This window comes from Papio anubis, chromosome 14 (genome assembly GCF_008728515.1).
Source record: "Papio anubis isolate 15944 chromosome 14, Panubis1.0, whole genome shotgun sequence".
NCBI classification, from domain to species: Eukaryota; Metazoa; Chordata; class Mammalia; order Primates; family Cercopithecidae; genus Papio; species Papio anubis.
Genome location: NC_044989.1, coordinates 70,079,181 through 70,104,687, shown reverse-complemented (window position 1 = coordinate 70,104,687; position 25,507 = coordinate 70,079,181). Strand labels below are relative to the sequence as shown.

Below are 25,507 nucleotides of genomic sequence, written 5' to 3'. Positions count from 1 at the left end.
CCTGACCTCGTGATCCGCCCGTCTCGGCCTCCCAAAGTGCTGGGATTACAGGCTTGAGCCACCGCGCCCGGCCTGGTTTCTTTTTTTAAATAGCTTTACATAGTAACTTCTTTAAGCAGTAATCACATGTAGATATTAGACAATGAACTAGAGAAATTAGAGTGGATTACAGATATTAATCAAACAGTAAAACTTGGACATCACCTTCCCCCAGGGAAGAAGGAAATACTGGAGTATCTCGGCCCGGGGGTGTCTGAGGAGAATTGCCGGCACTGGCCCCCTTGGAGCTGCCTCCAGATGAGACCTCATTCACAGCTGCAGTTGCTGTGAAGTATATATCCGACTAGAAAGAAAGAGAGAGCATTACCGGGCTGCCTGGTGTTTTGGGCCTTGCATCCACTGGCCCTCCTGCCATCACTGCAAACCCTCCAACTGGTCCCCATCCTTGGAGCATGCAGAGAAGTGCGGGATGCCGGGGCGAGGGATGGAGGGAGCCTTCCGGAGGAAAGCCCAGCGTGGCTAGTTACACTTTTCCTGAGTATTCCACTCCCTGCCACTTTTCCTCATCTATTTGTTGATCCACAATAGAAAATAGTCAATGTTCCACCACACATCTTCTGCAATCACAAACACAGCACACACTTCCCTAACAGGAATCTCAGGCACCTGGAGTGTTAGAATGGGAAAGATCTTAGGGATTCGGTTAGGCCCATTTGGCAGATGGGGAAACGGATTATTCATTCACTGATCCAGCAGATACTCAGGCACACCCGTGATGCGCCGGCGCTGGTGCTGACAGCAGTGGTGTGCTGGATGTGATTTATGAGATCCAATTTTCAGGAATTTTGCAAACTGGCTGTTAAACACACATGATTAGAAATAAAATTATACAAACCTAAATAAACAAAGGCCCTAAATATCCAAATTCAACCATTCCTAATTATTTGACTGTGCTTACTATTACATCTGCTCTGGAGTTATTGACACCAACAGTGTCTGTGGGGCTTGGGGGAGAGATACTGCACCATGGGGGATAACGCACGTCTCCCCAACACCATCTGCAGTGGTGTCTCACTGGGAGCTTGAAATCAATCATGGAGGGACTCTTTACACCATGGAATCCAGCGAGGACTATCAGTTCCACTTTGATTTGTTTTGTTGATTGTCTATACTTACAGTGATGCAGAAAGTACTAGTAATGAACAAGAAATGTGGAAGTGTGTTTAGTCGGGTACAGAAGCTGAAAGAAGTTTCAGTTTAATGACTATAAGTTGTATGAGGTTGAAAAATAGTTTTATAGCAGATTACCTATCAGATTAAAATTACAAAAAAAATGTGTGGATTGAGATATAACTCCAAGTGTAAAATAATGGTTGAAATGCAACTGTAGACTGGCTATGGATATAAGAATTCAGCAAATATTAACAAAAGCATTTTGTAAGAACCAATTGGCTAAGTGGATTTTTATGATAAACAGCATTGTATATTTATTATTTGTAAATTGTAAGCTATTTACAATCAATGAATGTACACACATATAATACATACATGCACATATGTACACATATCATACATATATGTACATATGTGCACACACATGTTTTCCAGAGCACTGGGGGACCGAAGCACTGAGCACACCACTGGTGCTATGATAGTGAGTAAGACAGCATGGCCCCTGCTCTCACAGAACCATCAGGGCAGCAGCAAAGATGAACAAATAAGCAGTCACCTACCACCAAATGTGATGGATGTCAGGACCAGGGAAGGGAACAGGGGACACAGCGGGGGAGCCAGCCCAGTCTGGCAGGGCTGGGGAGGACTTTCTGGGCCTGACTCAGGGGAGGGGACTAGAACAAGAATCCCCAGAGTATATGCCAGTGACAAAAGACATCTTGGAAGGCATCTTTGTTCCTGCATCCCTCCGTTCTGCCCTAGCTCTTGGTTATGAGGCATGGATTAATCAGTTAGCCATGATTCATAGGCTATGAATTCAAATTGAGGACAGAGGGTGGGAAAGGAAGAAAGATTGCAAGCTCTGACTTTTCTAGACTTGGACTGTCCTCCAGGGCAGCAGTGACGTGAATAACTGACCCAGTCTCTGATCAGGGATATCTCTTTTCAGCTAAGTGCTCCCCAGCGGCCACCAGCACTGACTGACTATTAACAAAACTGAGGAGTGTTCTGAAAGCCCGCAGAAATCACACACGAAAACCCAACAGATCAGTCTGGTTTCAGGCTTTCCATCTTGCGCTGGCATTCTGACACAGGTCTTCATCAGCCTAACTTGACAAGAGGCGGCTTCTGTGCTCACCTGAAATCCCACAGTGCTGGGGCCCGCCAAACCCCTCAGACAGAAAATCTCAGTCCTACTCACCCTGGAGGCCACGAGCTGCAGCTGTGGCACGACTGCGGTGTGGACCAGGTTCCCGTTCACCACCAGGCGGATCTCCATGGAGTCGGTGGTGAAGGCCAGGAGATACGGGAAAGCACAGACTGCAAGGGAACAGGAGTGTCACCTCCCAGTTGCTAGCTTGGTGGCTGCGGACGGGCTGTGACTGTCTCATAGTCACGCTCACTTCTCTAGAAACTTCCATCTCTCATTCCTCTGGCTGCTTTTCTCCTTCCTTCACATGTGCACGTGGCCCTGATCCTAAGGTAGCCTTGGCTCCCAAGAGAGCCTCCCCTCGGTTGCCACACTCCGCCTCCCAGGAGGTGCGCACCGTCACCATGCTTGCTGCCATTTTCCCCCATGGAAACCCCATTGCCTGATCTTCCAGTGAGGCAGCTCACTTGCCAAAGTCCTGTGGGGAGTCCCTTCTGTTGTTCAGATACCAGCCTGACATTCTCTCTGCAGGCCCAGGCCATCCTGCCTGGGACACTTCCCTTTGGTCGCTCTTCAAGGCCTAGCCCTGGAGGAGCCCTCAGTGCTCCTCACTCCTCCCCTGTGCTCCTCCTGCTGCACGTCTGAGCAGGGGCTGCATCTTATTCCTCACCAGCCCTCACAGTGTCCCTCAGGATCAATGGGTTTGCTGAGTTATTTGTTAAGGGCTGGCCCCTCTGCTTGAAATGATTTGAATGACACACTGGCTTCCAGGTGCTGTGCCTGCCCTGGCTGCCCTATGGCACATCTCTTTCTTCCTGGCACTTCGTGTCGTTCCCTCCTTCAGGCTCTCTCTGCACTCTTTCCGTGGATGAGCTCATCTGCTCTCCTGGCTTTCCTGGTGACTCTGCCGACCACATCTAGGCCTCTGGCCATGACTTTCAAGCCCCTCCAGTAACGGTTCAAAACTTCCCTTTCCTGTCTACCAGATCTAATCTGTCATCAAGTCTGACTGGTCCTCCCAGGATCTTAGATCGGTCCCTCTGTCCTCCTCTGAAAATGCTGTCCTGTGGACCTATTAACACATAGCTTTATTGTGAGGACAAAAGAATGAACTGGAACATTCTTGGCTCTGATCTGACTCCCAAAACGCAATGGCCAGTTGTGGATCTTGAATCACAAACACAAAGCATCACTGCTCACGTCCTGACATTTTAGTGGCAGGCAGGTACCTGAGTTTCTATGAAACATATACCACAGGTGCTAAAAGCACTGTGCTTCTCCCTGAGGTCAGCCAGCATTTTGAGGCTGGAGACCATACACTTGAATTTTAGAAAAAGGAAAGTGAGGCCCAGAAATGAACTGAGGTGCTGAAATGATAACCAAGTACTGAAAAATGACATTTAATTGCTCTCAAATGCATACATGCTCAGGCACTGAGAGAAACTAGGAAGAACAGTAGAAGACAATAGTCCCAAAAGGGGAACAAAAAGAAAAAAAAATGACAAAGAAAAAGAACGCTCTGAATACTAATCATATGCATGTAATTTATGGCAATTTCGCAGTAAGCCAGTGATTTGCTTACATAGGATTTGCTTACAACAGTTCAGACATATCTATGAAGGGGGAAAGCGTTATGATAAAGATTTTTCTTACCAATTGCACAGGGAGCCTGGTTCCAACAGAACTGGAAATCTGACGCAGAGGGTTGAACCAAAAAAGAGCCACCATTAAAGGGGCAAACCTTTTTATAGATGCAACTGTCTGCAATGAAAACAACAGCAACTCATTTTTGTTAGAGACAACACTTAAATGACTGTAATTAAATAAATGAAAAACAGGCAACAAGAATAGTATCCTATCTGCTAGTTCTTTATAAACAGCCAGTATGAATACTGCCAAGATGCTGGATACTTAGGGTCAAAGGCCTAAGTATCTGAACCGTCTGAGCCAGAATAATATTACTACTACAAGTAATAAGAGCTGCTGTTTTGGGAGAATTTACTATGTGCCAGGCACTGAGCTTGAAAGCCATTATCCCATTTAATCTGTAGAAAGTAGAAAGATTATCCCATTTAATCTTCACAAAGTAGATACCATTATTACACTCACTTTACAGATGAGAAAATTGAGGTTAGGAGAGGCGAAGTAGTTTGTCCAAAGTCTCACAAGTACTGTGTGGGGGAAGCAGGGTTTGGACACAGGTCTGCGTGACTGCAGAGCCCGTGTGCTTCATGCCTATGCCCTACTGTCTCCCACACTCGTGAACGGTCAAGAAAGGACACCTGATGGCAGCCCCTGGCTGGAGAATGCCCTCCTGCAAGGCGGATCACACCTTGAGCCTCATTCAGGACAAGGGTGATGGGAGCCAGATACCCCCCGCAAACATTTTATTATTATTCAAGAGGACTTGAAGCCATATGCCTGTATCCTCTTGCTGAACCTCAACCAGTACTAGATTAAGACAAGGTTCATTCAAGTACATTGTTCCTGGCCTGCTGCAAGCTCTAAACACAAGTCCATGTGGTTCAGACCCTCTTAGAGTGAGAAAGTCCATGGAGAAACAAAGCCCCCATTTATTACAGAAGTTCATCACATTTTAAAAATTTAAATTAAAAAAAATTTTTTTTAAGAGACAGAGTCTTGTTCTGTCACACAGGCTGGAGTGCAGTGGCGTGATTACAGCTGATCGCAGCCTCCCCATCCCAGGCTAAAGTGAGCCTCCTACTTTAAATCCCCCAGTAGCTGGGACTACAGGTGCACACTGGCATGTCCAGCTATTTTTTTTTTTTTTTTTTTCCAGTAGAGACAAGGTCTCGCTATGTTGCCTAGGCTGGTCCAACTCCTGAGCTCAAGCAATCCTCTCGCCTTGGCCTCCCAAACCATCATGTTTTAGCCATGCATTTCTTTCTCAATGAAAGACCGAGTTATTATTATTATTATTATTATTATTATTATTATTATTGAGACGGAATCTTGCTCTGTCGCCCAGACTTGAGTGCAGTGTCTAGATCTCAGCTCACTGCAACCTCCGCCTCTCAGGTTCAAGTGATTCTCCTACCTCAGCCTCCCAAGTAGCTGGGATTACAGGCACCCGCCACCATGCCCAGCTAGTTTTTGCATTTTTAGTAGAGGCAGGGTTTATCCATTTGGCCAGGCTGGTGTTGAACTCCTGAACCCTCAAGTGATCCACCTGCCTCGGCCTCCCAAAGTGCTGGGATTACAGGCGTGAGCCACCGTGCCCGGCCTGAATTTTTATTAACATCATGAAGAATGGATGTTAACAAATATCTGAATGTTAATTATTGACACACAACAACAGGGATGACTCACAGACATAATACTGAGTAAAAAAAAAGAAAAGCTAGATATTTGAGTACATACTGTATAATTTCATTCGTTTAAATGTTTAAAGCTGTCTACAGAGGGTAGAGGTAAAGATGGTAGTGTTACTCTGAGAAGATAATGACATGTAAGAACAATATCTTGGATTAGCGTCCCCACCTACATTTTAGAATCACATTTCTAATTTCCAAAAAAAAAAAGGAAGAAAACATGATATAATTAACAACTTGATGAGTCAGCAGATACAGAGTTTTGTTGCAATTGGGTCTTGGCTGCATTAGTATGTTTACTGTTTGAAAAATAATGAAACCCGATCGGGCGCAGTGGCTCACGCCTGTAATCCCAGCACTTTGGGAGGCCAAGGCGGGCGGATCACAAGGTCAGGAGATCGAGACCATCCTGGCTAACACGGTAAAACCCCGTCTCTACTAAAAATACAAAAAACTAGCCGGGCGAGGTAGCGGGCACCTGTAGTCCCAGCAACTCGAGAGGCCGAGGCAGGAGAATGGCATGAACCTGGGAGGTGGAGCTTGCAGTGAGCCAAGATCACGCCACTGCACTCCAGCCTGGGCCATAGAGCAAGACTTCGTCTCAAAAAAAAAAAAAAAAGAAAAATAATGAAACTATTTTAAATTATTAAAAATAACAGCTTTACTGAGATCATTTATAGATCACAAAATTCATCCATTAAAAATGCACAATTCGGGCAGGTGTGGTGGCTCTCACCTGTAATCCCAGCACTTTGAGAGGCCGAGGTGGGCAGATCACGAGGTCAGGAGATCGAGACCATCCTGGCCAACATGGTGAAACCTTGTCTCTACTAAAAATACAAAACTTAGCTGGGCACGGTGGCACGTGCCTTTAATCCCAGCTACTCAGGAGGCTGAGGCAGAAGAATTGCTTGAACCCGGGAGGTGGAGGTTGCGGTGAGCCGAGATCGCGCCACTGTACTCCAGCCAGGCGACAAAGCTAGACTGTGTCTCAAAAAAATACAATAAAAATAAAATAAAATAAAATGTACAATTCAGTGAATTTTAGTATATTTACAGAGTTGTCCAACATCACCATGATCTAATTTTAGAACTCTCATCACCCTAAAATGAAACCTCACTCTCCATTTCTTCCCCTAGCCCTAGTCAACCACTTATTTGCTTCTGTATCTGTGGATCTGCCTTTTCCGGACATTTCATATAAATGGCATCATACAACACATGGCCTTTTGTGTCTGCACTGAGCATGATGTTTTTGAGGCTCATCCATGTGTCAGTGCATCATTCCTTTTTATGGCCAAATAATATTCCACTGTATGAATAGCCTACATTTTGTTGATCTACTTACCATTTGATGGGCATTTGGGTTGTTTCTACTTTTTGCTATTGTTAATAAAGATGCTATGAACATTCCTGTACAAGTCTGTGTGGATATATATTCATTTCTCTTGTATAGATTGCTGGTTTTATGTAAGTCACATGATTTTATTTTATTCAGAATGTTATTTACTGTTAAATACTTTGTATCTATACCTACATCTTCATGAGCTTCGTTATTTTTTCTGTGTTTTGTTGTAGAATATTTGAGGAAAAAAGAAAAACATAAATAAGAAAATTTTAAAAATCATCTGCAACCCTATGTCCCAGAGAGAAATACTAATATATATATATGTATTTTTTTTAATTTTTTTTTTTTTTTTGAGACAGAGTCTTGCTCTATCACCCAGGCTGGAGTACAGTGGCGCAATTTTGGCTCACTGCAGCCTATGCCTCTTGGGTTCTGCCTCTTGGGTTCAAGCAATTCTCCTGTTCAGCCTCCTGAGTAGCTGGGTCTACAGGCATGCCCCACCACACCTGGCTAATTTTTTTGTTTTTGGTAGAGATAAGGTTTCACCATGTTGGCCAGGCTGGTCTCGAACTCCTGACCTCAAGTGATCCACCCGCCTTGGCCTCCCAAAGTGCTGGGATTACAAGTGTGAGCCATCGCGCCCGGCCAGTACTGATAGCATTTTGGTACTTCTTCATGTATTTTTATTAAGAATGAATAAGCAAGAGAAATGTCATAAAGAAAAACAGAATTGAACTTCAAAATATAATTTGCTTTCTTCACTATATTGTATATTTTCTTCTATGCATTTTTCTTTTTTTTTTTTTTTGAGACGGAGTGTCGCTCTGTCGCCCTGGCTGGAGTGCAGTGGCCAGATCTCAGCTTACTGTGAGCTCCGCCTCCCGGGTTTACGCCATTCTCCTGCCTCAGCCTCCCGAGTAGCTGGGACTACAGGCGCCTGCCACCTCGCCCGGCTAGTTTTTTGTATTTTTTAGTAGAGATGGGGTTTCACCGTGTTAGCCAGGATGGTCTCGATCTCCTGACCTCGTGATCCGCCCGTCTCGGCCTCCCAAAGTGCCGGGATTACAGGCTTGGCCACTGCGCCTGGCCTTCTATGCATTTTTCAATAACATAAGTTTAACTCACTGTATGGCATTTCAGTATTTGAATGTAACAAAACATCTTTACCAGTTTCCTCCTGTTTCCATTTAGTTTCCAAAGCTTTCTGCTTTATAAATGATGTTGTAACAGACAATCAAGAACTCATTATTCACAGTTTGCTGATTATGCCTTAAAATAATTGCCTGTGAGTACACAGGCTGTGTCCATTTAAAATCACATCCTGCCAACTTCTTCCCCAGAAGGCCGTACCATCTAGACCACTTCTAGCAGTGCAGAGAGAGGTGCCTGAATCCATGACTCTGACAGTCTCAGCCAGTCTGAGTGACCAAATCATTTCAGTGATAATTTGCATATTAAAATTCTCAGTGGGGCACCATTTTTCCCATGCCGTTAAAATAACTGGGAAGCCATTAGAGTGAGGTGGTCCCAGTGCTGTGAGTTCCTACATAAGCAAACCAAAACCCAACTTAATGTAAAAGGTCATATTCTAGGAGCCAACCAGAAACCGTCAACTAACCTCTAACCCAGGACTTTCCACTGGAATGATCCAAGTAAAGCTACTGCTCCACTTCAGCAAATCAAATACTTTCTTTGCTTTGCTTCTGCATTCACCCTATAAAAGCCTCTCTTTGTTCCCGCGGGTTTGGAGCTGCCTGATTAATAAATCACTGTCATCTGGGCTCAGTGGCTCACTCCTGTAATCCCAGCACTTTGGGAGGCCAAGGCAGGCAGATCACTTGAGGTCAGGAGTTTGAGACCAGCCTGGCCACCATGGTGAAACTCCATCTCCACTAAAAATAGAAAAAAATTAGCCACGCCTGGTGGTAGGTGCCTGTAATCCTAGCTACTTGGGAGGCTGAGGTGGGAGAATCACTTGAACCTGGGAGGCAGATATTGCAGTGAGCTGAGATCGCGCCACTGCACTCCAGCCTGGGCTATAAAGTGAGACTCCACCTCAAAAAAAAAAAAAAAAGGTGTATATATATATATATATATATATATATCACTGCTCAAATAAACTCTTAAAAATCGTAATGGGTCACAATTTATCTTTTAACAATGCTTACTGGGTAACTGCATTTCTTTTTTTGTAAATTATCTGGTCATATCCTTCCCTCATATTTTAATGGGTGCTCATGCTTTTATCTTTTTTTTTTTTTGAGATGGAGTTTCACTCTTGTCGCCTAGGCTGAAATGCAATGGCATGATCTTGGCTCACCACAACCTCCGCCTCCTGAGTTCAAGTGATTCTCCTGCCTCAGCCTCCTGAGTAGCTGGGATTACAGGCATGGGCCACCATGCCCGGCTAGTTTTTACATTTTTAGTAGAAACAGGGTTTCTCCATGTTGGTCAGGCTGGTCTTGAACTCCTGACCTCAGGTGATCTGCCCGCTCAGCCTCCCAAAGTGTTGGGATTACAGGCGTGAGCCACGGTGCCCAGCCGCCTTTATCTTTTTGATATGTAAGATCTCTTTTCATATTAATGATTCTTTTTTTTTTTTTTTCCCTCTGTTGCCCAGGCTGGAGTAGAGTGGCATGATCTTGGCTCACTGCATCCTGTGTCTCCCCAGTTCAAGTGATTCTCCTGCCTTGGCCTCCTGAGTAGCTGGGATTACAAGCATGTGCCACAATGCCTGGCTAGTTTTTTGTATTTTTAGTAGAGACCGGGTTTCACCACGTTGGCCAGAGTGGTCTTGAACTCCTGACCTCAAGTGATCTGTCCGCCTTCATTTCCCAAAGTGCGGGGATTACAGGCGTGAGCCACCGCACCCGGCCTATGCTAATGATATTGGCCCTTTTCGAAACTCACAGATATTTTCTCCAGTTTGCTATTTCTCTTTTAATTTTATGGTTCTTTCTGGCATAGAAATTTTAAGTTTTGTGTAATCAAATATTTCAAACTTTGTTCATGGCTTCTGCATTTTTTTTTTTTTTGAGACGGAGTCTGGTTCTTTTGCCCAGGCTGGACTGGTGTGCAATGGCACAATCTCAGCTCACTGCAACCTCTGCCCCACTGGGTTCAAGCGATTCTCCTGCCTCAGCCTCCCAATTAGCTGCGATTACAGGCACACGCCACCATGCCTGGCTAATTTTTGTATTTTTAGTAGAGATGGGGGGGTCTCACCATGTTGGCCAGTCTGGTCTCAAACTCCTGACCTCAAGTGATCTGCCCACCTTAGCCTCTCAAAGTGCTGGGATTACAGGTGTGAGCCATCGCACCCGGCTTTAATGTCGTCCTTAGAAAGGCTCTCTCCACCGCTAAGAGTTGGTACACAGTGGTTCATATTTTCTTTTATAAATTTCAGAAACTGACTTGTTATATTTCACTTTTAATTTATTTAGAACTAAAAACAGAGGCATATATTTACTTTCTCCAAAAGTTTGTCCAATTGTCCCAACGTTATTTTTTAAAAAATTCATCATGTCTCTACAGATTTGAAATGCTACTTTCATCGTGTACATTTTATATATACTTGAGTTTATTTCTGGACTTTATTCTGTTGTATTGAGTGGCTTATCTATTCTTGCACCGGCATCACAGTGTGCTAATTATTGTAGCTTTGCAATAAATTACAATTTTGAAGAAATAACCATCCTTCATGACAAATCTTTTTAAAAATTTTCTGGCAAATCATTCATCTAATCACTCAGCAGATATTTATGGAGTGCCTACTATGTGCCAGGCATAAAGAGAAAAGAATTGGGATTCTGTCTGGAATCACAGTAATTTACTTCATCTGAGGAGAAATATACATCTTTGCAAGATGAAGTCTTCCCATTCAGTAGCATAGTATATTTGTCCATTTGTTCAAACTTTTTCTTAGATTCTGCAGTGATGTTGGATTGTCCTTGTCCCAAAATCCATGAGGGTTGGGACCCTTTTGTGGAGGCTAGTTTTTAAAAAACTATCCAATACCTTCTATACTTACTGACTCAATCAGATTTTCTGCCATTTTTTAGGACAATTTTAGGAATTTATTTTCAACTACAAAATTGTTCCTCTTACCTAGATTTCAAAACTTACCATATTTCATTGAATCTAGGATGTCACTGAATAAAAGATGTACCGTTTTTCTGGCAAAAGTAATAAGATACATCATTTAAAACGTCTCATCAAAAAAAAGAAAGAAAGAAAGAAAGCTGTCCACTATAATTATAAGATGCATGCTAAATTCAGAGATGTTAAAATGTTAAGAGGCCGGGTGCAGTGACTCATGCCTCTAATCCCAGCACTTTGGGAGGCCAAGGCAGGTGGATCACTTGAGGTCAGGAGTTTGAGACCAGCCTGGCTGACATGGTGAAATCCCGTCTTTACCAAAAATACAAAAATTATCCGGGCATGGTGGTGCGTGCTTGTAATCCCAGCCTACTTGGGAGGCTGAGGCATGAGAATTGCTTGAACCCAGGAAGCAGGGGTTGCAGTGAGCCAAGATCACGCCACTGCACTCCAGCCTGGGTGACAGAGTGAGACTCTGTCCCTAAAACAAACTAACAAAAAAAAGATGTCATTGGAGGTTACAGTCATCAGAAGGCTTGACTTGGGTCTGCTTTCAAGATGGCACACTCACATGGTTCTTGGCAGAGGCCTTAGTTCCTCACCACAGGGACCTCTCCCTTGAGCTGCTTGAGTGTCCTCAGGACATGGCAGCTGGCTTCTCCAGAATGAGTGACACAAGAAACAATAAGGCAACTACAATGCCTTTGTTGATCTAGTCTCAGAGGTTGCATACCTTCACTGCTACCATATTCTGTTTGATAGACAGGAATCACTAAGTCCAGCCTGCCTACAAAGGAAGAGGAATGATCTCCACCTCTAGGGAAGAAGTATCGAAGAACTTGCGGACATATTTTAAAACCTCCACAATGGACATTTGTGTTGTTTTCAGTTTTGGGCTAATACAAATAATGCTACTATGAATATTTGGATACAAATCTTTGTGGGGACATACAAATGCTTTTTTTTTTCCCCCCGAGACAGAGTTTGCTCTGTCACCCAGGCTGGGGTGCAGTGGCACAGCTTGGCTCACTGCAACCTCTGCCTCCTAGGTTCAAGCAATTCTCCTGCCTCAGCCTCCCGAGTAGCTAGAATTACAGGCACCTGCCACCGCGCCTGGCTAATTTTTTTTGTATTTTTAGTAGGACAGGGTTTCACCATGTTGACCAGGCTGGTCTTGAACTCCTGACCTTAGATGATCCACTTGCCTTGGCCTCCCAAATTGCTGAGATTACAGGTGTGAGCCACCGTGCCTGGCCTGTGCTTTCATTTCTTTTGCATCCATTCCTAGAAGTGGAACGGCTGGGCCATATGGTGAGTGAATGTTTAACTTTTTGAAGAACTGTTTTCCAAAGTGATTATACCAATTTACATTTCCACCAGCCACACATGAGAAAGCCATTTTCTTCACATCCTTACCAATACTGATTACGAGCAATCGTTTTCATTTTAGCCATTTCATAGCTGTGTGATGATATCTCATTGTAGTCTTTAAAATTTTTTTTTTTTTTTTTGTAGAGATGGAGTCTCACTATACTGCCCAGGCTAATCTTGAACTCTGGCCTCAAGTGATCCTCCCATCTCAGCCTCCCAAAGTGTTGGGATTACAGGCGTAAGCCACTTTGTCCAGCCCTCATTGTGGTTTTAATTTGCATTGCCCTAATAGCTACTGATATTGAACATCTTTTCATGTGCTTATTTACCATCCACAAATCTTCTTTGATGGAATATCTGATTAAGTGTTTTGCCCTCTTTTTAACTGGGTTATTTTCTTATTATTGAGAGTTCTTTATATTTTCCCTTTACAGTCCTGTATGAGATAGGTGATTTGCAAATATTTTCTCTCTGTGCCTTTTCATTCGCTTGTTTTTCAAAGAGGTTCTTACTTTTAATGAAGTTCAATTTATTAATTTTTTCTTTTATGGATTATACCTTTGGTGCGGTATCTAAGAAATTTTTTTTTTTTTTTTTTGAGACGGAGTGTTGCTCTGTCGCCCAGGCTGGAGTGCAGTGGCCGGATCTGAGCTCACTGCAAGCTCCGCCTCCCGGGTTTACGCCATTCTCCTGCCTCAGCCTCCCGAGTAGCTGGGACTACAGGCGCCCGCCACCTCGCCCGGCTAGTTTTTTGTATTATTTAGTAGCAACGGGGTTTCACTGTGTTAGCCAGGATGGTCTCGATCTCCTGACCTCGTGATCCACCCGTCTCGGATTACAGGCATGAGCCACCGCGTCCGGCCATTATAATACTTTTAAAACACTTGCATAAACGTGACTTAGGAAATATTGTGTTTGCCAAAGATTATTTAAACAGTAGAGTTCTCAAAACCATCCACTGCAAACATGCATTACTCCTGGTAGGCCAGATCTGGTATTCTATGATATCTGTGAAACTCCAAATTAAATTCTCTTCCCACAGATGGGTGCTGGCATAGGCTGTCATGAAGATCATTCAGGCCTAGAATCCAGAACAAGAACCAAGTTCCAGTCCCTGTTCTGCCCTCCAGATTTAACCCCACCTATGAGAGCTGGTTTATTTTGGCATAAAATTGGGACAGTAGCAGTTCCTGCAATGCACAGACTTTTTTGCAAAAATCAGCAATAATGTCAACCTCTATTACACTTTCCTTCTTCCTTAGGAGCACCTTCTTTCTGTTTAGAGAGTGGGTTTGGTAAACCAGGAAGGTGGGGCTAGCCCCAGGAGGAGATAATAAGTGGTCCAAGGCAACCCCATTTGAACAGCCATGAATAGGTTAGGAATGGCCACGTGACCCACTTCTGACCAAAAAGAAATAAGAACAAACCTGCTAAGATGCTTTGAAGTTCCTCCAGGCTAAAAAGACAGAGTCAGCCAGCCAAATTCCCCCTTTCTCCTGGCCCTGGATGTTGTCAGGACACGAAGTCTGGAGCTATGGCTTCAAAACAATTCTACTTAATATAGATTGTATAGCGTCTGTCTAGCTTGTTATATGAGGAAAGTTCTCAAATTCAAAAGTACACAAAAGTCATGTGGGGAGCAGTTAAAATACAGATTTTTGGTGAGGAACCTGGAGATCTTGGGTGGGCCCCAGAGACTTCATTTAATCAAGTTTAAATAAGCAACCCTGGCATTCTCCTCATAAGAATCAGTCCGGGCCCTGTTTCTTACACAAGTGGTTTTCAGACCCCAGTTCCAAAATCGCCACTCGCTATGTGTGCAGGCACTCACAGTCCTTACTTAAAATTTATTTTGCCCCTATCATGTGCGAGGTGTGGCAGGAGAAAGATGGAGGGGACATGATCTTGCTCTTAAGGAGCACATAATCTCCTAAGAGAAATAGAACAGGTATATAACTAGTCTAAGGACAAAGCGGCATGTGAGAACTATTACAAATTACAGGGTAGAGGAAGATGGACAATGTACCCCTAAGAAATTCAAAGAGCTCTCATGTGACTTAGGCTTTGAACAATAATGCAATTTCAATAGGGAAAGAATTTTCCAGGCAGAGAAAACAGTAAAAGCAAAGCTCCCGCTATGATTATGAACATTGAGACTTATTTGGAAAAGAGTAGTTAGTTTGGAGTTGAGTGGGAGTTTAAGGACACCATGAAGGGAGCAAGAGCTACAAAAGTAATTTTCAAAACTGGATCATTTTTGTGGCAGGCCAGGACTAGAGGGTGGACTAGATTTTCTAGGCCATGGGAAACTGTCCATTCACACTGCACACTTGTAGCAAGGCCCGAGTATGTGCTCAGCAGCACTGTGCTAGCCAGAGGGGGCTGCGTGGTCCCTGCCCTCAGTGGAGCTCAAAGCTGAAGAGAGGAGGCAGGTATGTGATCAGACATAGTAAGGTGTGAACATTCCCATGCTGGGGAAATCACAGAGTCAGGAGTGTGTAGGAGAGGCCTCTGACCCAGATTATATCAGGAAAGGAGACCGTGTCTAAGATGAACATTGGAGGTCTGGACAGGCTAAGCAGGGAAGCAAGGAGCCATGTTTCTCCAAGGCTAAATCTCTGCCTTGATTTCCTTCCTGGTATCCAGCACTTTCATTTTATCTGAAAACATTTATTACATAACTTTGCCAGGCACTGGGGCAGATGCAAAGGGAAGTAGGAATTTATATTCCAGGCCAGCAGTTCCTTACATGGGATCCTTGGACCCTCTAGGACCTATTCCGCGATATTCATCTGGCCTGTCTCCCATATACCTACAGAATGGATTTAGTTTCTAAGGGACCTCCATCTCTACCTCTGGGACTTGCCTGCCATAACAGACATGCCATTCCTTCAGTGAGCTTTGGCCTAGCTTTCTCATCTCCATGACTGTGCATAAGCCCTTATTCTCTAGCCCTGGCTCAATATAAAGCTTCCTCCTCCAGGAAGCCTTCTCTGACCACTAATGATACAGTTAGGTGCACCTCTTCTGTTACTCCATGGCAGTCTGCACATATCTGTCAAATTATCATACTAATAATACAGTCCTATGATTTTTGAATCATTGATTCACTGATCTCCCTGAGTCAGTGTGTTTCATTCTTGAATCTCTAGTGCCCGTCACTTATATATAAAGAAATGCACCTCTGCCCATTTGGCAGAGGCCACTGACCTCCTGCCTAGCTCTCGAAGACCCTACCCCAAGGTTCTGAGCTGTCTCCCCTCCCTTTAGATGCTGCCCTAAGTCTTGCTCCCATGAGGATGGGCCACCAGAGTCATGATGCAGCACATCGTCCTGCTTCAGCCTCTGCTCTCCACTCCTCACCTGGACCCCCTGGATACTCAGAATGACCTAGATCAATATCAAGTTCATCTTGGACAAGTGGTTTGGACTTAGACTCTCCTTCCCCTCTGAAAGAATTCAGCCCCATGGCTTAATCTCCCAGCCCTGTCTTTTTCAGCTGATTTCCCTTTTTATTTATTTATTTATTTATTTTATTTTATTTTATTTTATTTTGAGACAGGGTCTCATTCTGTCATCCAGGTTGGAGTTCAGTGGCATGATCTTGGCTCACTGCAACCTCTGCCTCCAAGGTCCAGGTAACCTCCCACCTCAGTCTCCCCAGTAGCTGGGACTATAGGCGCATGCCACCATGCTTGGCCAATTGTTTTATATTTTTGGTAGAGAAATGGTTTCGCCCAGGCTGGTCTCGAACCCCTGAGCTCAGACGATCCACCTATTTTAGCCTGGGATTACAAGCATGAGCCACTGCACCTGGCCTGATTCCCCCACTTTTAACCCATTAGACAGAGTGGTAAAGCATAGGATATAGTCATATTGACAAGTTCAAATCCTGGCTGTGCCGCTCGTCAGTGTGCAACTTTGAGCAAATTACTCAACCCCTTTGTGCCTCTGTTTCCTCATCTTACATTGGCAATGATAATACTAGTACCCGCCTACTATGGGTGAAAATTTAATGAAATATCATACCAGATGTCTGGCACAGGGTCAGGATCATAGAAGACACTTGGTGAACATTAGCTATCAATGTCTCCAGCAGAGACAGGCAGGTCTTTCACAGACTAAGACACAGTCTGGCTGAAGATAGAGATCCAGGCTCCAAAGTCAAGGTCAGGCCCCTCAGTGCCCACGGCCATTGATATCACCAGAAGAAATTTCTCTGACAAAGGCCCCTGCCCCAGAAGGTCTACCTAGTCTACGGGCCCTGATGTATTCCATCTACCTCCTGTCTCTGCTTCTGCAGCAAAAGACACCCTGGAATCAATCAGACCATTTAAAAACAGAGCTAGGCCAGGTGCCGTGGCTCATGCTTGTCATCCCAGCACTTTAGGAGGCTGAAGCAGACAGATGGCTTGACTCCAGGAGTTTGAAACCAGCCTGGGAAATGTGGTGAAACTCTGTCTCTACAAAAAATACAAAACATTAGCTGGGTGTGGCAGTGCATCCTATAGTTCCAGCCACCTGGGAGGCTACGGTGGAAGGGTCGCCTGCACGCAGGAGTTTGAGGCTGCAGTGAGCCATGGTTGTGCCACTGCACTCCAGTCAGGGTGACAGAGTGAGACCCTGTCTTAGAAAAACAAAAAGAAAAACGAAACAAAACCAAAAGCAGAGCCTTCTCCACCATCCAACTAGAGGCACCTTTACATTCTTTTAGGAACCAGCTACCCAAGTGAAACACACAGCAAGAATGAGCAGTAGCTGCTTCATCTCATTGGAAACTGAAGGATACTTGCATGTTAGTTCTTTGTACACATATAAGGAAGTATATGATCAAATGTTAATTTTACAGTTGGAAAATCTGAGAATTATACATTCCTCATTTCGATTTAATTCTCCCTCTTCACAAACAATGTTAAATGGGCAGGTGATATCTGTAACGCTCTATTTTTTTTAAGTAATAGGTAATACATAGACAAAATAAAAAATTCAAATAGTACAAATAAGTACATAATGACAAGTCTGTAAGACTTTCCTTTCCCCTCCCCAGGCAACCACTCTTATAATTTTCCTGTGTATCCTCCTAAAATTAGCATATGAGAATATAGACAGCCTCCATCTTTTTTTTTTTGAGATATTTTTTAAAAAGTAAAGTACAGCTTTGCATGGTATGCTACCATATTGGTGTATAAAAATGATGCAGGCTGTCACGCCTGTAATCCCAGCACTTTGGAAGGCCGAGGCAGGTGGATTACTTGAGGTCAGGAGTTTGAGACCAGCCTGGCCAAAATGGTGAAACCCCATCTCTACTAAAAATAAGAAAAAATAGCTGGGCATGGTAGTACACGCCTGTAATCCCAGCTTCTAGGGAGGCTGAGACAGAAGAATTGCTTGAACCCAGGGCAGAGGTTGCAGTGAGCTGAGATCAAGCCACTGCACTCCAGCCTGGGTGACAGAGCGAGACCGTTTTTTAAAAAAAAAAAAAGAAGTAGGGTATACAAGCATCTGTACTCCACTGTAATATCAAGTAAAATCACTCTGTGATCTTCCTCCATGTATAATATGGGGGAAAATGAATATTCCCCCATAAAATATGTATTAATACAAAATTAATGTGAAATATAAAATTAATAAAGTAAATTAACATAATTTATGTAATATAATATAAAATTAATATAATTTATACAAATTAGTTACAATTTTATAATACATTAATATAATGCAAAATTAATGTAAAATATAATTTTACATTAATATAATGTAAAAATTAATGTAAAAATAATGTAAAATTAATGTTCCCCCATAGTATATGTATTTTCCCCCATGTATGCCTTTTCTCTAATTATCCTCTTTTGTGAGTTGATTTTTCAGCAAACCTTCAGAGGGCAAAGGGGATCCTTTCTCTTGTCCCCTACAGTAATTTTATACAATATTTTTAAATAATTTGGGCCAGTGGCTCATGCCTGTAATCCCAGCACTTCGGGAGACCAAAGCAGGAGGATCACCCAGGAGTTTGAGACCAGCCTGGGCAACATAGTGAGACCCTACCTGTACAAAAATTTTTTAATAATAATAATAAGCTGGGCATGCCTATAGTCCCAGCTACTCTAGAGGCTGAGGTGGAAGGATTGCTTAAACTCAGGAGTTTGTGGGTATGGTGAGCTATGATTACACCAGTGCATTCCAGGCTGGACTACAGAGCAAGACCCCCTTTCTAAAAATTAAAAAAGTAACAATTTTGTGTATGAAACAAAGTTTTGACCACAACTCATTACACGAAGTCAGGTGTGACATTTCCACTTGCAGTGTCATGTCGGCACGCAAAGAGTTTCTGATTTTGGATTTTCAGATTGGGGATACTCAAGCTGTATCCATGACTGAGTTTAGAAGTGTGTCTATAAACTCCTTGAAATTGTATGAAAAATGTTAAGTATATATTTATTTTTATCAAGAAAGGATCCATGGCTTCAGTCAGATTCTTATAGGGGTCTGTGATTCTAAGGATGAGAACCACTGAGTCAGCAGGTGCTTGTACAGCATCAAAAAGTAGCAGTAGCAGAAGCTGAAGTTGGGTAAGACTCAGAAAATGTTTTCCTGAGTCCCCTGTAGAGGAGAAGTAAGAGAGAAGATGCTGGGGGCTGATCATGGCACAGGCTTATAGCTCTAAAGGACCTTCTCCAGGGAAGATGGTTCAATCGCATATGAATCAGGAGAACTTGTTCCCAGTAATCACAGGGCCCCTCTATATTAGATTCTGTTAACGATTTAATATGCCACCTCTCTAACAGGGGTGAGTGCCTAAACCCAGAGGAATGAATCCATAGTGACCGGGCAGGGAGGTCTCTTGATGACTTGACAAAATGAAGTAGAGGTGGGCATGGTGGGGCTTCCTGCTCTGTTACATGTCACGCTGCTTGTTCTGTGTGTTGCTTCTAGGCCTAAAGGGTTAATTATTTCATGGGGAGGAGGAGGAAAATGGAAGGATTTTTTTTTTTTTTTTTTTAAACAGAATCTTGCTGTCACTCAGGCTGGAGTGTAGTAGTGCAATCTTGGCTCACTGCAACCTTTGACTCCTGGGCTCCAGTGATCCTCCCACTTCAGCCTCCCATACAGCTGGGACTACAGGAGCGCACCACCACACCTGGCTAATTTTTATAGTTTTTTTCATGTGTTTGTTTGTTTCTGGCAGAGACAGAATTCACCATGTTGCCCAGGCTGTAGAAGGTATTTTCCATAGTAATTTACAGTCTGACACTTAGCTGCAATTTATTTCTGGTGCTGACTGTGGATATAATATTCACTCTATTTTTTCATGTCAAGTGGTATGGACCAAGAAGCAGTATAGCAATTTACTGACATCAAACAACTTGAATCTTTAAAAAGAATTCTTCAAAGGTGGCGGTTCAGGTTCCCATAGCAAAAGCTCTCAATCCAGTTCAAACAAAACCAAACACTAATAAATTACTCCCAATAAAACCAACAACAGGCCTTAGACAGAAATCCTAAATTCCTCAGGGAATTAATGTAGTACTCCATCTCAGTTTCCATTAAGTTAATCAATAAACAGACAAAAAAAAAAAAAACAAAAAAAACATTCAGTTGGAGCTCCACATTGTTCTAGAGTTGTTAGTGCTGTAAGACTATGTGGTGAGTTTGCAGAGGAAAAAAAAAACTGCTAATCAAATCACAAGGGAGATGTGATTGGTATAATAAAGAACTATCCTTGGCCGGGCGCAGTGGCTCACGCCTGTAATCCCAGAACTTTGGGAAGCTGAGGCAGGCGGATCACGAGGTCAGGAGTTTCCACCCTGGCAAACATGGTGAAACCCTGTCTCCACTAAAAATACAAAAATTAGCCTGGCATGGTGGCGTGTGCCTGTATTCCCAGCTACTTGGGAGGCTGAGGCAGGAGAATCACTTGAACCTGTGAGGCAGAGGCTGCAGTGAGCAATGGGTGACAGAGCAAGACTCTGCCTCAAAAACAAACAAACAAACAAAAGAACTATCCTTGAGAAGGAAGGTTTTAGCATTTACCACATTACCTGGAGTTTATACATAATGACCAAAATCTAAGTTTCCTTGGAAAGGTGATATGTTTTTATTAACGCTTTATTCAATTTAAGAAGTATGCACATATTCATATAAGTGTTTCTAAAACATAGTTTCTCAGTCGGGCATGGTGGCTTACACCTGCAATCCCAGAACTTTGGGAGGCTGAGGCGAGCGGATCGTCTGAAGTCAGGAGTTCGAGACCAGCCTTGGCAACATGGTGAAACCCCACCTCTACTAAAAACACAAAAATTAGCTGGGTGTGGTGGTGGGCGCCTGTAGTCCCAGGTACTCGGGAGGCTGAGGCAGGAGAATCGCCTGAACCTGGGAGGCAAAGTTTGCAGTGAGCTGAGATGGCGCCATTGCACTCCAGCCTGGGTGACAGAGAGAGCCTCTGTCTCAAAACATAAAAAAAAAAAAAAAAAAAAAAGCATAGTTTCTCAAAGTGAGGCCCAAATCACAGTCATCCAGGGAGCTGCTTAAATAAGCAGAATCTGCATGTTGTATAAGCTTCCTGGGTGATTTTGATGCACTCTGAAGTTTGGGAACTATAGCTTTAGAAGTTACCTGAGCTTAACCTGCTAACCCTTCCCAGCTCCATCAGAAAAGGGCTGTGAACCTCTGCCTAAACACCTCTAGTGAGAGAGCTCTCGCCAACATCACAGCTGCCCACTTCCTCAGATTCAACCAGAGCCTACCACCCAGCTCTGCCAAACACCTCGAAGAACAAGTTTATTCCCTTGTCCACATGTCAAACACCTCTGGCATTTAGGGCTGCTGGCTAGCATGCACCCCCCACACTCACTGCAAACTTCTCTCTTTTTTCTTTTTATTTAGAGACAGGATCTCACTCTGTCACCCAGGCTGGAGTGCAGTGGCACAATCATAGCTCACTGCAGTCTCAAACTCCTGGGCTCAAGGGATCCTCCTACCTCAGGCTCCCAAGTAGCTGGGACAACAGGTGCACTCCCTTTCCAGCTGAAACAGTTCTAGTTTATCCAACCCCATTTCACATCAGCTTGACAAGAAGAAAATAAGAAAAAGAAAAACATTTGTTCAAGATTTAGTTAACAACCTACGAAGCCACAACTCCAAATTACTATGAACCAAGCACTGATGGAGTTATGGTAGGGCAGAGAGGATAAGAGAACAGGCTTTTGGGCCGGGCGCGGTGGCTCAAGCCTGTAATCCCAGCACTTTGGGAGGCCGAGATGGGCGGATTCACGAGGTCAGGAAATCGAGACCAGCCTGGCTAACACGGTGAAACCCCGTCTCTACTAAAAAAATACAAAAAACTAGCTGGGCGAGGTAGCAGACGCCTGTAGTCCCAGTTACTCGGGAGACTGAGGCAGGAGAATGGCGTAAACCTGGGAGGCGGAGCTTGCGGTGAGCTGAGATCCGGCCACTGCACTCCAGCCTGGGCCACAGAGCCAGACTCCGTCTCAAAAAAAAAAAAAAAAAAAAAAAAAAAAAACAAAAACAGAACAGGCTTTTGTATCCTGGCAGCTGGATTTAAGCTTTAGTTCACAAATGGTCTGAACTTGACCAAGGATGATGATATGGAACCTTAGGATCCTCAGCTGTAAACCAATGTTAATAACCCACTGCAGGTTGAAGTGAAGATTAGATAAGACAGTCTAAGATGAGTGTTATTAAAAGTTGCTCCAGGGAGGACACTGCAGTGTCTATCAAACTGCCTCCATACGTAGCCCTAATTGCAGTGAAAACAAACCCTCAAGGGCTAGGTTTGAACCAAATCGCAGCCCAAATCCCAAGCAAAATGTTTTCGAGGTTTCTTGTTTTAGATTTAAAAGGTATATAATTTTTGGATTCTACTTCAAAATATATCTGTGATTGTTTTAGTATAAAAAGTGTTTTTAATCTGAAATATTTGTGTAAAAATGACACTCAAAGAAAATCTCCTCCTCTTGCTTTTGTTTGTTTGCTTGCTTGTTTGTTTATCACCCAGGCTGGAGTGCAGTGGTGTGATCATAACTCACTGTGGCCTTGAACTCCTGGGCTTAAGCGATTCTCCCTCTCCAGCCTCCCAAGTAGATGGGACTACAGGTGGGCGTTACCATGCCCAGCTAATTTTTAAACTTTTTGTAGAGATGGGGTCTTGCTATGTTGTCCAGGCCTCCCCACTGCTTGTTTATTCTGGAACTTCAGGTACTCCCTGGCACACTGCCCACCATCCCCAGTGCCTGCCACTCATCTTGATCTCCCTTGGAGAAAAGCAGGCTTAGTCTACAATCAGATAATAAGTGAGCTCAGGAAAACAAAAGAGTGGCTGGACATAAACAAAGAAACATGCCACTGGACATGAGCCTGGGGATGACCAGGAGACTCACCCTTTAAACACTAAGGCCTGGAGTGGTACACGGCTTGACTGTGCAGGTTACCCTCTAAATTGCTTGCAGAGAAAAATGATCCCTAACCAAATGCAAGAACATCCAGGAGGGAAATTCACAGAAGCCCTTGATCCAGTAGCTGTGTGCCTGTGCCTGTGCCTGTCTACGTGTGAGTGGGGGCAGGGGTGTACTTGCGTCTATATCCTCAATCAACAGAAATCTGACATGAGCTGAATGAGGATGGCCTTGGCCTGATAGGGCTCTGGGGAGTTAGCAGTTCTTGGGTCACTGGGGTTATCCATTTTCTTATTCCTGTCCACTTCCTCTCCTATTTGCTCTTCCATCTGTGTCTGAGAATTCCCTGGCAACGAAAAATCTAGGGTTTGGACGCTGGGCATGGTGGTTCATGCCTGTAATCCCAGCACTTTGGGAGGCTGAGGCAGGTGGGTCACCTGAGGTCAGGAATTCAAGACCAGCCTGACCAACATGGCAAAACCCCGTCTGTACTAAAAATACAAAAAAATAGCCGGGCACAGTGTCGGGTGCCTGTAGTCCCAGCTACTCGCGAAGCTGAGGCAGGAGAATGGCGTGAACCCGGAAGGCAGAACTTGCAGTGAGCCGAGATCGAGCCACTGCACTCCAGCCTGGGCGACAGAGCAAGACTCCATCTCAAAAAAAAAAAAAAAAAAAAAATCTGGGGTTTGATTATCAATAGTTACCAGTTACCTCCTGAGTAGCTGGGACTATAGGCACGTGGTGGCATGCACCTGTAGTCTCAGCTACTCAGGAGGTTGAGGTGGGTGAAACACCTGAGCCTGGGAGACAGCGTGAGCTGTATCCAGGCACTGCACTCCAGCCTGGGCTTCAGAAGTGACATTGCGTCTCAAAACAAAACAAAAAATTAAAGGGCAAACAGTAGGGAATGGAAAGGGGTGGTGGGGTGTCATGGACTGGTGGGCAGGAGAATGGATAACTTGGAGAGGGCCACCCTATCTATCCTTCCCACTGTCAGCAGGAGAGAGCAGATGCCGAGTTCCATGAAAAGCACGAGTTATGCAGGACCCACTCTGCTCTATCAGCTCAGAAGACTTGCATTGACCGGGGGACACTTCTGCCGGCAAATTGTTGAGAAGCAATCCTCCTTGGCCCCAAAGTCTCCAGCTGGTCAAAGTCATGACAAACTGGTGAGACTGCGCCACCGGCCAACTCAAGTCATGGACCCTATAATGATCAGACTCTGATGTGCCGGGCACTGTGCCGAGGGCATTGGACACACGAGAAGGTAAGAAAATGGTAAGGATCTAGGAGAAAGGAGTAAGTTTCTTAAATGGAGTAAAGAAAGAATCAAAAAGTCAACTGTAAGAGGTGTTAGGCGCAGTTAGCTACAGTCAAGATTATCTCGGTCCTTTCTTTTTGATGCCCGAGATCAGCACACGGACTGAATAAATAACTGCCGTGGTCTCTGACCCGCGTCCTGAGCTGTGTAAGCCGCCCTGGATGGTGCCAGTGGTTAGGCGCCGCACTCGCCTCCCTCTCGCCCACCCGGAGCGAGTCCCGGGCCCGCTGGCCCCCTCCACCCTGTGGCCCCCCGGGCTTGCCCGCAAGCCGGTGGCAAACACCCACTCTGGGGCGCAGCGCGGAGCCGGGCATCCCCGCGAGACGCTCCCGGGCCATGTTCCCCGTTCCCCGAGCCCAGGACCCCCGGCCCGGAGCCCCTTTCCCCTCGTACCGAGGCCGGGCTGCGCTCCTCTGCGGCTGCGGAGGTCACACCCTGCTCAGGGCCAGACGGCAGGTCTTATCCGGGACGGATCCGCCCCGCTTTGGGGTGGAGACTGAGCCGGAGTTCCTGGTTTTTCCTCTGCCCACTAGACCGGAAAATCCCTCTCTAGGCGAAGCGCACCTGGGGCCCCGGGCCGGGACAGCAGCGCCAGGAGCTCTCTGAGGGGCGGGCCTCGACCCTCGGCGGGTCCGCCCTCCACACGTGCCCGCGCCCTAGGCCGGCCCGGTCCCCCGGCCTCGCCCCCTGCCCGGATTGGATAGTGCCGCCAGTACCGCCAGCCCCGCTCCTGGTCCCGCAGGGTGGGAGCAGTTGGATTCTCGGGGTCCCCGTGTCCCGGGCGCTCCACCCCTCGGAGGGCCGAGCCCGGGCCACCTCGCCAGTTCCTCCCTGCGCCTGCCGCGCCCAGCTCCGCGCGGAGCCGCAGTCCCGCCTCGAATGCACGCTTCCCCCAACCCCGGAAAACCGTTTCTCTCCCAACGACAGGCTAGTGCTGAGCCCGTGGCCAGAAAAGTAGAAAGTGAAATCTGAAGGGTACTTTTCATTTCCCTCTTTCACATGAAAACACATTCCCAAAAGTTTCCAGCACTTCCCTCTTCCCTGTGCGCCCAGCAGGCCCGGAAAGCTTTGGAGTAGGAGCAGGTCCGGATCTTTATACTCCTGTGAGTGACTGAGGTTTAGACACTGTCCGTAGCTCCCAGGTTCGACTTGGCGTGGTGCTCATCCCTTGTAATAGTGTTGTGTTTTTATATCTGCTTCCCCTGCTGGACACAGCCTCTTGAAGCCACCAACTAGGGCTAGGTCGTCTTAGCAACCATGCCCAGCACCGATTCCGCCACGTAGTGAATGCTTGCAGAATGA

General features: G+C 45.1%; 2 protein-coding genes across 3 annotated transcripts in view; both read right to left on the bottom strand.

Annotated features, from left to right (window-relative positions):
* Positions 1–25,006, bottom strand: part of ANXA4 (annexin A4) — a 98,032-nt gene extending 73,026 nt beyond the window's left edge. The window contains exon 1 of one of the 2 annotated variants that reach the window (XM_021924904.2): positions 24,599–25,006. The gene's annotated coding sequence lies outside the window, so the exon portion shown is untranslated. Of the gene's footprint in view, positions 1–13,899; positions 14,006–24,598 lie in introns of those variants that run through there. The other variant, XM_003908768.5, reaches the window with a different exon arrangement.
* On the bottom strand, positions 45–5,305 carry LOC116270294 (GTPase-activating Rap/Ran-GAP domain-like protein 3). The gene is made up of 3 exons (XM_031655247.1): positions 3,977–5,305; positions 2,375–2,493; positions 45–343 (listed from the first exon to the last, which is right to left on the bottom strand). The coding sequence occupies exons 2-3, from the start codon at positions 2,450–2,452 to the stop codon at positions 176–178; spliced, it is 246 nt and encodes an 81-aa protein (XP_031511107.1). The 5' UTR covers positions 2,453–2,493; positions 3,977–5,305; the 3' UTR covers positions 45–175.
* Positions 25,007–25,507: the final 501 nt, after the last annotated feature.